Source organism: Hyperolius riggenbachi, chromosome 4 (genome assembly GCF_040937935.1).
Source record: "Hyperolius riggenbachi isolate aHypRig1 chromosome 4, aHypRig1.pri, whole genome shotgun sequence".
NCBI classification, from domain to species: Eukaryota; Metazoa; Chordata; class Amphibia; order Anura; family Hyperoliidae; genus Hyperolius; species Hyperolius riggenbachi.
Window position 1 is genome coordinate 487,336,664 of NC_090649.1, and position 16,855 is coordinate 487,353,518.

Here is a 16,855-nt window from a genome sequence, read left to right on the forward strand (position 1 = left end):
CTACTGAATTGTGAAGAATATATGTATTTCCTTTTAAAGGTTCACTATGGCAAAAAATTTTAAATACAAGTAGTCCTCGGGTTACGTACGCCCTCTTTACAAACGGCCTGACGATTGCTCCGCCCCGTCGATGACGTCACCGCGACTGCCGGATTGCGCCGATTTAAATGTTTGTAAGTACATTTACATTGCTCTAAAGACGCCGTGTGTGTGGGGAGGTGAGCAGATACATACCGTACACCTCCCGTGTGCTGGCGTCACCCTCTGCCATTGCAAAACACCTCCGTATCATTACACAGATCCGCGCCCTCTGACCTGGATACTATACTGCGCATGCGCAGTATGCCGGGTCACCTGCGTCAGAGGGCGCCGATCTGTGTAATGATACGAAATCTGCTCACCTCCCCACACACACACGGCGTCTTTAGAGCAATGTGTACTTAAAAACATTTAAATCAGCGCTGTCTTGACTTAAGGACGGATTCAGGTTAAGAACGAGCCTACAGTCCCTATCTCGTTCGTTAACCGAGGACTACCTGTATGTGCAAACATAGACAAATGAGAAGTACGTTTTTTTCCAGAGTAAAATGAGCCATAAATTACTTTTCTCCTATGTTGCTGTCACTTACAGTAGATAGTAGAAATCTGACAGAAGCGACAGGTTTTGGACTAGTCCATCTCTCCATAGGGGATTCTCAGCAAGGCTTTTATTTTGTATAAAGATATCCCCTAAAAAGGATTTAAAGCGGACCCAAACCAAACATTTTTTTAATTCAAAATATTTAGTTGCACTGCTCTGACACACAAAGATATATAAACACTCCTTCAAGCCTATGAGGATTTCAGTGCATGCTTTTCACCCTTCTCTTTCCATAACTAGGGTTATACTGGGGGCAGCCATTAGCAATTCCTCCATTGGCGGACACCACCTATTCCACCAGTTTGCCGTAAAAATCCCGGCAATTTGAAAGGAAGGGAGGGGCTCCTCCAATAAATGTAAAATATTTTATATTTGTCATCATGCAGCTGAAAAAAGGCTGCTATTTATTATTATAATTTAGAAAATAGATTTTATTTCTGAAATCTTGTATTTGGGTCCACTTTAAACAATGATGCTGACCAGCTTCCCTGCTCACTACACAGTTTTAAGTGCTTTTGAAAATAAATCCCTGAGAATCCCCTATGGAGAGATGGACTAGTCCAAAACCTGTCGCTTCTGTCAGATTTCTACTACCTACTGTAAGTGACAGCAACATAGGAGAAAAGTAATGTATGGCTCGTTGTATTGTGGAAGAAATGTACTTCTTTGTATATGTTTGCACATATTTTAAATTTTACAATTTTCCGCCATAGTGCCTCTTTAATGACCACTACTATTCAAAGTATCTATAGAAGTGAATATTATCAGCACAGGACCAATAAAGAGCTAATACTGTGTTTAAAGAGACACTGAAGCGAAAAAAAAATGATGATATTATGATTTGTATGTGTAGTACAGATAAGAAATAAAACATTAAGATCAGATACATCAGTCTAATTGTTTCCAGTACAGGAAGAGTTAAGAAACTCCAGTTGTTATCTCTATGCAAACAAGCCATTAACTCTCCGACTAAAGGTGGCCACACACGATACAATAAAATGATCCGATTTTACAGTAATTCGATAAAAACGATCGTATCTCTCGAAAAAATCGAAAGCCATTCGACTGAAAAATCCGATCGGATTTCCCGTTTTTTTCGATTTAAATCGATCCGGAATGCCAGATATTTTTCTTCAATTTCTACTAAAGATTGTATGGTGTGTGTTGGATTGTTCAATTATTAATATACACACCCTAGCAATTTTCTCTGACTTTCCAATCATTTTCATCATAATTGAGGAAAAAATTGAACATAGGTGTGTGGTACATTGGTCATATTTTTGAAATGTTACAATCAGTCAGAAAAATTGATTGCAATTCTTAAATTGAACAGATATTTAAAAAATTGTATGGTGTGTGGCCACCTTTAGTCTGGAGAGGGCTGTTATCTGACTTTTATTATCTCAACTGTAAGTGAACTGTTTACTTTTCCTCTGCTACAGGAGAGGTCATTAGTTCACAGACTGCTCTGAAAGAATCATTTTCAATGCTGAGTGTTGTGTAATCTGCACATATTATAGAATGATGCCATGTTAGAAAAAACACTATATACCTGAAAATAAAAGTATGAGAATATTTTCTTTGCTGCTAATCTTCTAGTAATTATTCATAGTACACAACCAATTCATTATATCATATATTTTTTTTCGCTTCAGTGTCTCTTTAAGGAGTGGGCCCCTCGGCTCTCATTTAGCCCAAGGGCCCCGATGCGGTCACTACCTCTGCCCTATTGCTATGCCACTGCATAGAAAAATTGATAAAAAGATAGATCCAAACACTTGTAAACCAGCGTGTCTTCCATGAATTATACAATTCTCATGTATCCAATATATTTATTGTTCTCTTTACAAAACATGCTGATAATGTAATTGGTTAAATGAACAGTTTTTGAACATCATAATAAAGCGTAGACTATCCGACAGCTTTAAAAGTAAAACCATTTAGGTAAGTGAAATTCCAGCATTTTATTATGAATGGCCACCTGCATCCCCCGCCACCCAAAACAGATCATTGGATGTTTACTTTTTAAAAATACTTTTATTTTGACATATTATTTATATAATGCCAATATACAGTGGCTTGCAAAAGTATTCGGCCCCCTTGAAGTTTTCCACATTTTGTCACATTACTGCCACAAATATGCATCAATTTTATTGGAATTCCACATGAAAGACCAACACAAAGTGGTGTACACATGAGAAGTGCAACGAAAGTCATACATGATTCCAAACACTTTTTTACAAATAAATAACTGCAGAGTGGTGTGTGCATAATTATTCGGCCCCCTTTGATCTGAGTGCAGTCAGTTGCCCATAGACATTGCCTGATGAGTGCTAATGGCTAAATAGAGTGCACCTGTGTGTAATCTAATGTCAGTACAAATACAGCTGCTCTGTGATGACCTCAGAGGTTGTCTAAGAGAATATTGGGAGCAACAACACCATGAAGTCCAAAGAACACACCAGACAGGTCAGGAATAAAGCTATTGAGAAATTTAAAGCAGGCTTAGGCTGCAGAAAGATTTCCAAAGCCTTGAACATCCCACGGAGCACTGTTCAAGCGATCATTCAGAAATAGAAGGAGTATAGCACAACTGTAAACCTACCAAGACAAGGCCATCCACCTAAACTCACAGGCCGAACAAGGAGAGCGCTGATCAGAAATGCAGTCAAGAGGCCCATGGTGACTCTGGACGAGCTATTATTATTATTATTATTATTTTTAGTATTTATATAGCGCCGACATATTACGCAGCGCTGTACAGTGTATATATATATCTTGTCACTAACTGTCCCTCAAAGGAGCTCACAATCTAATCCCTACCATTGCCATATGTCAATATTATGTAGTGTAAGTACTGTAGTCTAGGTCCAATTTTTTTTTTTTTTTTAGAGGGAGCCAATTAACTTATCTGTATGTTTTTGGAAGAGATCTACAGCTCAGGTGGGGGAATCTGTCCATAGGACAACTATTAGTCATGCACTGTACAACGTTGGCCTTTATGGAAGAGTGGCAAGAAGAAAGCCATTGTTAACAGAAAGCATAAGAAGTCCCGTTTGCAGTTTGCCACAAGCCATGTGGGGGACACAGCAAACACATGGAAGAAGGTACTCTAGTCAGATGAGACCAAAACTGAACTTTTTGGCCAAAATGCAAAACGCTTTGTGTGGCGGAAAAACTAACACTGCACATCACTCTGAACACACCATCCCCACTGTCAAATATGTTGGTGGCAGCATCATGCTTGGGGGGTGCTTCTCTTCAGCAGGGACAGGGAAGCTGGTCAGAGTTGATGGGAAGATAGATGGAGCCAAATTCAGGGCAATCTTTGAAGAAAACCTCTTGGAGTCTGCAAAAGACTTGAGACTGGGGTGGAGGTTCACCTTCTAGCATGACAATGACCCTAAACATAAAGCCAGGGCAACAATGGAATGGTTTTAAACAAAACATATCCATGTGTTAGAATGGCCCAGCCAAAGTCCAGATCTAAATCCAATCGAGAATCTGTGGCAAGATCTGAAAACTGCTGTTCACAAACGCTGTCCATCTAATCTGACTGAGCTGGAGCTGTTTTGCAAAGAACAATGGGCAAGGATTTCAGTCTCTAGATGTGCAAAGCTGGTAGAGACATACCCTAAAAGACTGGCAGCTGTAATTGCAGCAAAAGGTGGTTCTACAAAGTATTGACTCAGGGGGCCGAATAACTACGCACACCCCACTTTGCAGTTATTGATTTGTAAAAAATGTTTGGAATGATGTAGGATTTCCGTTCCACTTCTCACGTGTACACCACTTTGTATTGGTCTGTCACGTGGAATTCCAATAAAATTGATGCATGTTTGTGGCAGTAATGTGACAAAATGTGGAAAACTTCAAGGGGGCCGAATACTTTTGCAAGCCAATATATTCCATCACGTTGTACAGAGTACAAATAGACAATGACAGTAGTAGACACCATAGAGACCTATGCACTAAACATCGGTTAAATTGGCATGCACAGATAGCACACGGCAGTTTTACCGTTAATTTCTGGACTGTGCAACACGTGCGACCTTACTTACTATAACCATAGCTCTCAACTGTCCCTGTTTTGGACAGTCCCTCTTTGGCAGCCCTGTCCCTCTTTCTCCCCCATTTGTCCCTCTTTCAGGACTGATGTGTGGATTTATGTAAACATAGGTATTTTTCCACTGAAAAATGTGTAACTGACTCTAAACTTTATACCCATCCTTTAAATTGATATATTTCTTATTTGCAAATGTTAAAATGCACCAGGATAGAAAGGACCAGTGGGGCCTGAATTATAAAACATATATTTTTCTTATGAAATTTTTATAGTATGCATGATTAGGGGTGTGGCTTAAGTGTCCCTCTTTCTGATCTCTAAGTGTTGGGAGGTAGGAGTTAACGCGAGCAGTTATAGTAACGTACGCTACGTAGGTAGAGCTTTGTGTGTTATCATAGTTCTCTGTGCATGACAACTTTACCTGTGTTTAGTGCAAATGCCCCATAGCTACGTAAGCAGCTGAACGCACAGTACAATTACAACATCCGACAACACAAGTATAAAGTATAAAATGCCTACATAGTTCATGTGTGGTTTAAGAAATTAGCAATACCAATATTTTGTTTAATTTGATAGACATAGTACAACAGAAACAGGAAACACTCGGGGGGAGTGGTTGGTTGGCACCCTTGCAATCTAAGGGGTATAACGCCCCCAGTAATTTAATTTGGACTGTTCAATGCCAGGTGTGAGTAGCAGATTGGGCTGCACCCCTTTCAGTCTAAACGGGGATCATGGCTACACATGAATGTGTTCTACATAGTCAGAAGGCTGCAATTTAAAGTGGAACAAAACTCAGAACTGCTCTAAAAGATTAGTCACAGCATGGTAACCTTTATGGAAAAAAATCTTCATTACAATTGGTGGAAATCATAAAAAAACAGAAGTTTTAATGTGGTTTTACTTTTGGAAGGAACACTGAAAGGTTTAACGGGAACCTGAGATGAAAAAAGTCTCAGGGTCCATACTCACCTAAGGCCAGGGATGCTCACCGGATGCTCTCACGAGTGACTATTTGTGTTTCAAATGAGGTTTAATTGGTGCAGCTGTGTGCGGCGGGGATATTTACCCAGAATTCTGCCGTCCGCCCTGTGTTACAGCTTGCACGCATCCTATTGGTCGCGTTACAAGCCTCACAGCGGCGCACTTCCTCTTTCCGGCTTGAAGCCCCCCCTCCAGCCCCCTTGAGGCCGCTCGGTCCCTCCCGGTCTCCCCGGGGCACTCCTGTCCTGAGACTTCTTTTGTCTCAGGTGCACTTTAAGTATCTTTGGTTTCCTGTATGAGGATAACAGCCTGGGCTCCTGCAGTCTATTCAAAGTTATTAAGAGCTAATTAGACACTTTGTTTTGGCTAAACATAGACTCTTTGATTTGGTTAAAATAACACAGAACACATAGAAGTGAATTTCTTCAGCAAATACTGTACATGTGGAATACTTTTCTTTGTGTGTTGTGCAAGAGTTTGATCCGTCTTAAAGGGGAAAAAAGGGTGGATCGTTGATGACTGTCATGGGCACAGGGGGGGCTGGTAGAAGCCCTAGGTAAGTGAAACTCTTTATTTTTGACATTTTAGGTTCATCATGCGGTATTGCTGCTTAGTTCCGCTGCATTCCTGGAAAGTAGTGCTTGAAGTTGCTCGGTAACCTATCCAATCATAGCAGTCTTGCATAATATAGCACATTGCATTTTGCAGCCTGATGCAATCGCTGCACCAGCCACCAGTGATAACTATTTGCGCATCAAAATGTCTCTGAACTTGAAGCTGATGACACAGCCGATGATGGTCGCGGGGATAAACGCGTACAGCATGAGGAAGTCAAACATCACCCTCTCTGTACTTCCAGGGTAAGTGCTTGCAATGAATTCATTTCCATTTACAAATGGGCACTGTGTAGTGGGCCCAGGCAAATTCTCCACACCGCCTGTATAAAATATAAGCAATATTTATCATTAAAGGGGCACTACAGCGAAAAACTGTAAAATTTAAAATATGTGCAAACATATACACAATAAGAAGTACATTTATATAAGAAGTACATTTTTTCTGGAGTAAAATGAGCCATAAATTACTTGTCACCTATGTTGCTGTCACAGTAGGTAGTAGAAATCTGACAGAAGTGACAGGTTTTGGACTAGTCCATCTCTTTATAGGGGATTCTAAGGGATATATTTATTTTCAAAAGCACTTAGTGAATGGAAGTTGCTCTGTCCAACTGCCAAAAGACTGTATAGCGAGCGGAGAAGCTGGCCAGCATCATTGTTTAAATCCTTTTTTGGGAATATCTTTATAAAGAATAAAAGCCTTGCTGAGAATCCCCTATGAAGAGATGGACTAGTCCAAAACCTGTCACTTCTGTCAGATTTCTACTACCTACTGTAAGTGACAGCAACATAGGAGAAAAGTAATTTATGGCCCATTTTACTCTGGAAAAAATGTACTTCTTATTGTGTATATGTTTTAAATTTTACAGTTTCGCTGTACTGCCCCTTTAAAAAAAAATTCTATGTATACTGTATATCAGTAATAAAATCAGAAACTAACCTCCCAGATCTGCACATTATGATCAACAAAACAACTTAACCGACCTACCCCCCAAGACCACTGCCTTGGTGTCACTGTCACAATGCCCTCTCCTTAGCACCCCACATCAAAAATGTCACCTGGTCCTGCAACTCCCACCTCCACAACATCTCCAGGATCTTCTACCTATCCCCTGACAGCTCCAAGCTCCTTATCCATGCCCTTGTCATCTCCCGCCTGGACTCTTGCATCAGGCCCCCTCAAAGTTGCATTGCACCCCTTCAATCTGTCATGATAGCAGCACTTGTTAGATATAAAAGAAATATTACATCTTTAGGCCTTGTTCATATCTAAAAACGCAAACACAAGTGTTTTGCGTTTTTGTGCGCAGTTTTTATTAGCACCTTCCAGTGCTCCACCGTGTGCTGCGTTTTTGTTAAAAGTGCTTTTCTAAGTGCCCTTTTCAGAGCGTTTTTTTTTTTCATTCACTCCCTGACGCAAGTCAGGAAGTGATCTCTTTGACCCGGAAAAGAATAAATACAATGTATTTATTCTTAAAAACGCGAACGCAATCGCTGTACAAAAGCAATATTATGAGCGTTTTGTGTTTTTCCTATCCCTTTCATTATAGCACAAATGCTGCAAAAAAAATGGGACAGGCACCGCAAAGCGGATGCAACACCCTGATATGAACTTTCTCATAGAGATTCATTGCACAAGCATTTTGTGAGTGATTTTGGAAATCGCCTGTGCTTGAAAAAATGCCGGAAACGCCCCTAGTGTGAACGCGCCCTTAGTGCAATTTATGGATTCTCATCTCCACCTCAGTGGCTTACAACTGCCAGTCAGTCCGAAACACTCCCGCTTTAGTCACATGAAAGTTCAGGAGGGAGGAGAGTGATTGGACTGTTGGACACCACGCCTCCCTACTGATAGAGTTGGGCCGAACCTCCGATTTTAGGTTCGCGAACCGGGTTCGCGAACTTTCGCGGAAGGTTCGGTTCGCGTTAAAGTTCGCGAACCGCAATAGACTTCAATGGGGATGCGAACTTTGAAAAAAAAAAAAATTATGCTGGCCACAAAAGTGATGGAAAAGATGTTTCAAGGGGTCTAACACCTGGAGGGGGGCATGGCGGAGTGGGATACACGCCAAAAGTCACCGGGAAAAATCTGGATTTGACGCAAAGCAGCGTTTTAAGGGCAGAAATCACATTGAATGCTAAATGACAGGCCTAAAGTGCTTTAAAACATCTTGCATGTGTATACATCAATCAGGGAGTGTAATTAAGGTACTGCTTCACACTGACACACCAAACTCCACTGAACAGAACAGGTATGCAGTGGCGGGTTCACTGAACAGAACAGGTATGCAGTGGCGGGTCCACTGAACAGGTATACAGTGGCGGGTCCACTGAACAGAACAGGTATGCAGTGGCGGGTTCACTAAACAGGTATACAGTGGCGGGTCCACTGAACAGAACAGGTATGCAGTGGCGGGTTCACTGAACAGAACAGGTATGCAGTGGCGGGTCCACTGAACAGGTATACAGTGGCGGGTCCACTGAACAGAACAGGTATGCAGTGGCGGGTTCACTAAACAGGTATACAGTGGCGGGTCCACTGAACAGAACAGGTATGCAGTGGTGGGTTCACAGAACAGGTATGCAGTGGCAGGATCAATGAACAGGTATGCAGTGGCAGGATCACTGAACAGGTATGCAGTGGCAGGATCAATGAACAGGTATGCAGTGGCAGGATCAATGAACAGGTATGCAGTGGCAGGATCAATGAACAGGTATGCAGTGGCAGGATCACTGAACAGGTATGCAGTGGCAGGATCAATGAACAGGTATGCAGTGGCAGGATCAATGAACAGGTATGCAGTGGCAGGATCAATGAACAGGTATGCAGTGGCAGGATCACTGAACAGGTATGCAGTGGCAGGATCAATGAACAGGTATGCAGTGGCAGGATCAATGAACAGGTATGCAGTGGCAGGATCAATGAACAGGTATGCAGTGGCAGGATCAATGAACAGGTATGCAGTGGCAGGATCAATGAACAGGTATGCAGTGGCAGGATCAATGAACAGGTATGCAGTGGCAGGATCACTGAACAGGTATGCAGTGGCAGGATCAATGAACAGGTATGCAGTGGCAGGATCAATGAACAGGTATGCAGTGGCAGGATCAATGAACAGGTATGCAGCCAGGGACAAGCTAAGGCTAACTAATCTTTCCCTATGAGAGACTGCAGTAGCTCGCCCTACTCTAACTAATGCAGGCACACGAGTGGCCACGGCCGCCGCTGCCTGCCTATATAAGGGGGGGTGGGGCTCCAGGGGCTAGTGTAGCCTAATTGGCTACACTGGGCCTGCTGACTGTGATGTAGAGGGTCAAAGTTGACCCTCAGTGCATTATGGGGCGAACCGCAATGGGGCGAACTTTTCCGCAATAAAGTTCGCGTGCGGTACCCGCACGCGAACCACCTAGGTTCGCGCGAACCAGGTTCGCCGGCGAACCGTTCGGCCCAACTCTACCTACTGACTGAGCCTATCCAGTTGCTTATTTCTCAGTGCCAGCAGTACATTAAAGTAACCCATAATCACAAGGTTTTAACAGAAGTTCTCGTTACTTACCGCAAGTGAAATTCAAGTCGTGAAACTCATTGACTATCAGTAATTCGCAGGTATACCTCTGATACGTAATGTAGCTCAACCACTGAAAAATCTGAGGCATCTCTTGTAAACTCCTAAGTAAAGAAGCACAAAGTTTGAGCGGTTTTTGTTTTATTTTTAATACTGAAGCAGCATATGATGTATGCAAATGTGCTGAAAGAGATTGTGTGAGCAAAACGCAAAGATACTTCAACCTGCATCAAAAAATGTACTAAAACATGACTCAAGTATACAGTATATTAATTCGGGTATCACTTACTTTCTTTTGGTTCATACCTACCACTCAGTAATTATGAGCTTCCTTCCAAAATGGCAAATGCAGCAACAATAACCCCAAAAATATCAAATGGCGCTATTATGACTCTCAAATAACAAATGCAGTCATTACCTCACATGAAAAAAATGCAACATTCATTACCCCACATAAGAAATTAAGCTACCACTTCCCCACATAAGGGATGCCTCACATATGCAATGCGACAAACATTAGCTCCAAATATGCAATGCAGCAATCATTACCCCACAGATGAACAGCAGCAAACATTCCCCACGTATGAAATATAGCAATCTTTACCCCTCATATGAAAGAACAATGCAGTACAGTGCCCCTCCCCCTCCTCCTTAAAGTAGTCACTGGTGGTTTAGTTGTCCACCATCATCCTTACAGTATTCCCCGGTGGTCCAGTAGTTCCCCCATCCACATATCATTTCCCTGGTGGTCTAGTGGTCCCCCTTACAACAGGCCCTGGTAATCTAGTGTTCCCTCCATCCACATATAGCTACCCTGATTGTCTAGTTGTCCCTTTTCCCAGTTACACATATAGCTTCCCTGGTTGTCTAGTGATTCCCCTTCCTCTTACTGTAGTTCCTGGTGGTCTAGTTGTTCCCCCTCCCTCTTACAGTAGCTCCTGGTGGTCTAGTAATTCCCTCCCCCACCCTTACATTAGACACTGGTTATCGAGTGGTCCCCCCTTCCTCTTACAGTAGTCTGTTGTGGTCTAGTGGTTCCACATACCCCTAGTATTCCCTGATGGTCTAGTGCCCCCATCACCATATAGCGTCCCAGGTGGTCTCCCGTAGACTTCACAATAGTCTCTGGTGGTCTAGTGCAGAGTTCCCCAACCCTGTCCTCACGGCCCACCAACAGGACATGTTTTGCAGAAAACCACAAACGTACACAGGTGAGGTAATTAGTGTCTCAGCAGAGCTGGTTAACTACCTCTCTGTGGATTTACACAAAACATGTACTGTTGATGGGCCTTGAGGAGAGGGTTGGGGAACACTGGTCTAGTGGTCCTCCCATCCACATATACCTTCCCTGGTTGTTTAGTGGTTTTCACTCCCTCTTACAGTAGTCCCTGGCGGTCTAGTGGTCCCCCATGTCCCTCACAGTATTCCTTGGTGGTGATGCTTTGTGCACAGACCTCTGGATCATGTGACTGACTTTTCCAAAGAGAGTTTCTCTGGAACAGCTGCAACAAATATGAAAGTTGTGTGAGAAATGGCAAAAATGGTCAACTAAATGAATGTGGAGGAGGAATGGCAACGTGGCAAGTGAGCTAGGGCTTTTAAAACATTATTTTATACCTTTTCATAGTTAAATCCATAAACAACAGCTTATTACCAGGATCTTACCTCAGAAGTCCTGATCCTACAAGGATTCCAGCAATATTGATGAGAGCCACAGCTGCATTGACAATATTGGGATTATTCACTATACCAAGAACCGAGAGAGCGATCAGCTCCCCCATGAGGTGTGGCGGTAGGTTTGCAGCCAGGAAATAACCAAACCTCGGCAACTCAGGGTTCAGTCCTATTATCCTGTAATAAATATAGCAAAAGGAAGACATATAAAGCGAGTTTTGTGTCCAAAGAGCCGTGTTTGTTTATAGAATGAGAGGAAAGTGAACATACCAGTACAGGAAAGCCCCGAACAGCACAACAGCAAGAATGCTGAACGGGAAAATGTGGATGACATAAGCTAGAAGCATCTGCCACTTCTGGTATAAACCGTCTTTGCTTTCCTGGTCACCGATGGCACGCAGGGCTGGGACTAAAACACAGGAGGAGAAAAGAAGATTCTTTGGGGTGTATACAGTAACAGAATAACATGTTTTGTCTTACCAAACGATGAGTAGAAGTTTACAAAATAAAACAATTTTTAGAAAAAAGTACCATTTAAAAAAAGCCCAATTTGTGGTGAAAAAAAAACTACAACATATAGATCATTTCGGTGTGATAAGTAGCAAAAAGTTATTGGCGTATGAATGGGAGGAGCGTGATGTGAAACGTTCTACTGTAGAACGTTTCACATCACGCTCCTCCCATTCATACCCCAATAACTTTTTGCTACTTATCACACCGAAATGATCTATATGTTGTTGTAGTTTTTTTTCACCACAAATTGGGCTTTTTTTAAATGGTACTTTTTTCTAAAAATTGTTTTATTTTGTATACAGGATAACCATTTCCCCTCCCCCAGGACGAGTAACTACGTCCCTGCATACCATCATAACTTCTTGCAGGGGTGTAGCTATCATGTCCCTCCCCGCCGCGCGTTCCCGCTCGCCGGCCCCCGTGCTCATTACCACCGCTGATCGTTAGCCGCTCAACACAGTTCCCATTCATTGATCTAAGTCCCGTGTGAATGACCACAGCCGTCTATGAGATGCCGCCATCGTTCACAAAACCCGTCCACGCAGTGCTTCCTGTTTGCGTACTAATACTACGCTTACAGAAGTCAGTTGCAAGGACATTCTGTGGCCAAATAGTAAAATTACATCTACATTTATTTATTCAATAAAGGATATTTTTAGCTTATTTTTACATTTAACATTAACCCCTGACCTCCCACATTCCCCATTAGCTACCAAAATGTGTGCTTTTTTTGTGTTTTTTTTTTTTTACAAATTAACCACTTGAGGACCACAGTGTTAAACCCCCCTAAAGACCAGGCCTTTTTTTGTAAAATAGGCCACTGCAGCTTTAAGGCCAAGCTGCAGGGCCGCACAACTCAGCACACAAGTGATTCTACCCCCCCCCCCCTTTTTTTTCTCCCCACCAACAGAGCTTTCTGTTGGTGGGGTCTGATCCCCCCCCCCCCCCAGATGTTTGTTTATTTTTTGACTAATATTTATCTTATTATTATTATTTTTTTTAAATAAATATATGTATTTTTTTTGTCTTACCTTCCCTCCCTCCTTCAGCCTATCACAGCGGATTGCTCCTGTATCCCACATGGGGACAGCCATGTCACACGGCTGTCCCTCAGTACAGCGCTGCTGTAGATCGCAGCGCTGTATGGGTGAATAGATGGCAATTTCACCGTCTAACAGTCTCCCGAGTGGCGGTCTGCCGCCGCGGCCAAGCCCAACGGCGTGACGTGGTCAGCTAGTAGTTAAAAAAAAAATACGTCAATAGTTACCTTAGGGACTGAACTTTTTTAATATGTATATAAAGAGGGTTTATTACTGTTACTTTATAAATTATGGGCTTGTAATTAGGCATAGACGCAAAACTGAAAAAAATGCACCTTCATTTCCAAATAAAATGTTGGCGCCATACATTGTACTAGGGAAAAATTTTAAACGTTGCAAAAACTGGGACAAATGGGCAAATAAAATGTGTGAGTTTTAATAATGGGAGCATGAATTACTTAAAAACTATAATGGCAAAAACTGAGAAATAATAATTTTTTTCCCATTTTTTTCTTATTATTCCCATTAAAACGCAGTAAGAATAAAATAATTCTTAGCAAAAAGTACCCCCCAAAGAAAGCCTAAATGGTGGCGAAAAAAAACCAAGATATAGATTGTTTTATTGTGATAAGTAGTAATTAAGTTATAAGAGAATGAATGGAAGGAGCGCTCACAGGTGAAAATTGCTGTTTTTTTTAAAGGGATACTGTAGGGGGGTCGGGGAAAATGAGTTGAAGTTACCCGGGGTTTCTAATGGTCCCCCACAGGCATCCGGTGCCCATGCAGCCACTCCCCAATGCTCCGGCCCCGCCTCTGGATCACTTCTGGCATTTCAGACTTTAAAGTCTGAAAACCACTGCGCTTGCATTGCCGTGTCCTCGCTTCCCCTGATGTCACCAGGAGCGCACGGTGCAGGCACAGACCATACTGGGCCTGTGCAGTACGCTCCTAGTGCCATCAGTGGGAGTGAGGACACGGCAATGCAGGCGCAGTGGATTTCAGACTTTACAGTCTGAAATTCCAGAAGTGAACCAGAGGCGGGGCCGGAGCATTGGGGAGTGGCTGCGCCAACACAGGATGTCTGCGGGGGACCATTAGAAGCCCCGGGTAAGTTCAACTCATTTTCCCCCGACCCCCTACAGTATCCCTTTAAGGGGAAAACCCCTTTGAGGTAAAGTGGTTAAAGGGAAGAAGGAGGAAAAAAATGAAATAAAAATCATTTTTTAGTTATAGTTTTAAAATAAAAGGTGCTATTGTAGATAATACCCATACATTTAATTTGCCCGTTTGGCCCGGTTATTACATTTAAATTATGTTCCCAGAAAATGTATGGTGATAATATTTTATTTTGAAATAAGGGGTGTTTTTTCCTTTCAGTGTTTTTTTTACTATATCAATCATTACAAGCCCTTATTTGCAAAAATAACAGTAATATTTCCTCATGATATATTAAAAAAGCTCCCTAAAGGGGCCCATACACTGGTCGATTTCAGCCATCGATCAGAAATTGATTCTATCAAATCTATTGATCGATTTCTGGCCGATTTTGATCGATTTCGAGCGATGTGATCTATCTGACAGGATGGAAAATCTAGGTCGATCTGCTGCTGGCAGCAGATCAATGGCCCATAGAGTTGCATTGGGTCTAATGGCGCAGTAATGCATTCAGACCGATTTCCAATAGATTTCATTCTAAAATCTATTGGTAATCTGTTCCTAGTGTGTGGCACACATCACATAGATTGCTGTCAGATTCGACTTGACAGGCATCTGACAGAAATCTATCTGAGTACTTCTCACCCGATTCCTTGCAGATTCGATTCATCTTCCTGGAACCGATTCCCCAAAGTGTCAGAAATCGATTTTGACTAAAAATTGTTCGAAAGTATAGAACGGAACAGTGAAACTCTGCAGTTCAATCGATTTTCAAAAGATTCCCTGCTGGAATATTGGAAATAAATGTGCAGTGTATGGAAGGAATCGATTCCTTCTGAATCAGTTATTTTCAGAAAGGAATCAATCATTTTGATATATTGGGTGGAAAACTATGGAAAACTACAAGTGTATGGCCAGCTTAATAGTTCATTAGCTTCAGGATGCAAGTCTTATACAGTTTTAAGTGCAAGATCGTACTGATATCACTCGTCATTACTGCCGCTCAACCGATCGACCACGACTACCCATCTTACAGCATGTCCAATCGACATGCTCGGGCCCGAAATTGGTTGCATCGTCGATCGGGCAGGCACCAATTTTCACACGATTCAATAATAATTATCGAATCCAATGGTCGATCAGCTGCCAAGTCACCTGATGTATGCCTGGAAACAAAGTAAAACAAACTTCAAGACCACCTGATGCAAATACAAAACAAAATGATCCCAGTACTCACATAAAGCGACAGCATTGAGGAGTCCTGTGTACGCTGTTCCCCCCACACACTGGTAAATCACCCCGATTCTGTCCTGTATGGCGCCTTGCTGCACGTCGTTGTTGAACTTGACGAGGAAAAAGACAATGAAGATGCCAAATATAAAATTTTGAGAGAGGCGCATGATTACCCCGGACGTGTTCCTGGTCAGATTCCTTACTGTCCTCCTGCAAACAAAAAAACAAAAAAAAATTACATGTAATTATCAGTATAAAATCTGCAAAAGCTAACCATGCAATGATATGGTGCAAACTGTAACTGTCTCTGTAGCGATCTACTAATGCTACAAATTATTGTCCAGAACAGTTTACATACTATGCGACGGTTAGATTTAAGGCCTGTAAACACGTTTGACTTCAGTTGTCTGAGGCGGCCGATATCAACCGCCTCATTCTGAGGCCCTTAGATGATAGTCAGGCGTGTGTACAGCAGCCCTCGACCCCAAACCCATGAGCAATCTGCCCAGTGGATCTACTCAAGCCCAGCTATGCCAATCCCCCGCCGATCCCATTGTTCGCGGCACTCCCCCGCCTACCGCGTGACATCACACATGTGTCGTCCCTCCGTGGCCCCCCTTCCCTGCATAGCAACACAGCGCATCGTCGACTTCACAGCTTACGCGTGTGTCCAGCCCTGCCCAGCAATGTCACCCAAGGGGATTGGGTCCTGATACCTGATGGGGGATATCTGTCAATGGTGTATAACCACCTTTAAACACATAGTTCTAGTTGTTTGTTAATTAGTAAACCAACTCCCAAACCCCCTAGCAGATGGCACCTCCCTTTCTTGCTGCATGCCTTGTAACCCCACCTCTAATGGCCCATACTCACGGGCTACATTTGTGGCCTGTCGCCAGCACACGTGAGCGTGTGCGCGACAGGCCGGCGACAGCTCATCGCCAGGTCCCTCCGCGTACACACGTGAAAGAGAGACCAGCTGTGCGACGGAAGCTGTTGCCGACGTTCCTCCCCCTCGCCGGAAGCACCGTGCATTTTCTATTATGTTGCTGTCGCTAATCCGCATACTCACGCGGACTAGCGACAGTTGCGGCGGCAATCATCTGGCGACAGCAGCGACGACCAACGGTTCGGGGTGCGCGCCCATGTAGCGCCTCATACTCACGGGCCACCTGTCGCCGCAACACACGCGCGCAGCGTGTTGCGGCGACAATTGTAGCCTGTGAGTATGGGCCATAAGATTGTAACTTTGATGAAGCAAGGTTCACTTGAGTCAGGAAATTTTGGCGCCCAATTGGCACCGCACAGCACCTGATTTCGGTGCCACCTTGTTAATTACAGCTAAACCGGCGCAGCCCAAATTACAA

At 43.0% G+C, this 16,855-nt stretch overlaps 1 protein-coding gene across 1 annotated transcript in view; it reads right to left on the reverse strand.

Annotated features, from left to right (window-relative positions):
- Nucleotides 1-4,524: 4,524 nt before the first annotated feature.
- Nucleotides 4,525-16,855, reverse strand: part of ABCG5 (ATP binding cassette subfamily G member 5) — a 53,186-nt gene continuing 40,855 nt past the window's right edge. Inside the window, exons 10-14 of the mRNA XM_068233015.1 lie at nucleotides 15,493-15,698; nucleotides 11,818-11,956; nucleotides 11,539-11,724; nucleotides 9,865-9,977; nucleotides 4,525-6,627 (exon numbers count right to left, since the gene is read on the reverse strand). Coding sequence (XP_068089116.1) covers nucleotides 6,434-6,627; nucleotides 9,865-9,977; nucleotides 11,539-11,724; nucleotides 11,818-11,956; nucleotides 15,493-15,698 — 838 coding nt within the window. The 3' untranslated portion in view covers nucleotides 4,525-6,433. The remainder of the gene's footprint in view (nucleotides 6,628-9,864; nucleotides 9,978-11,538; nucleotides 11,725-11,817; nucleotides 11,957-15,492; nucleotides 15,699-16,855) is intronic.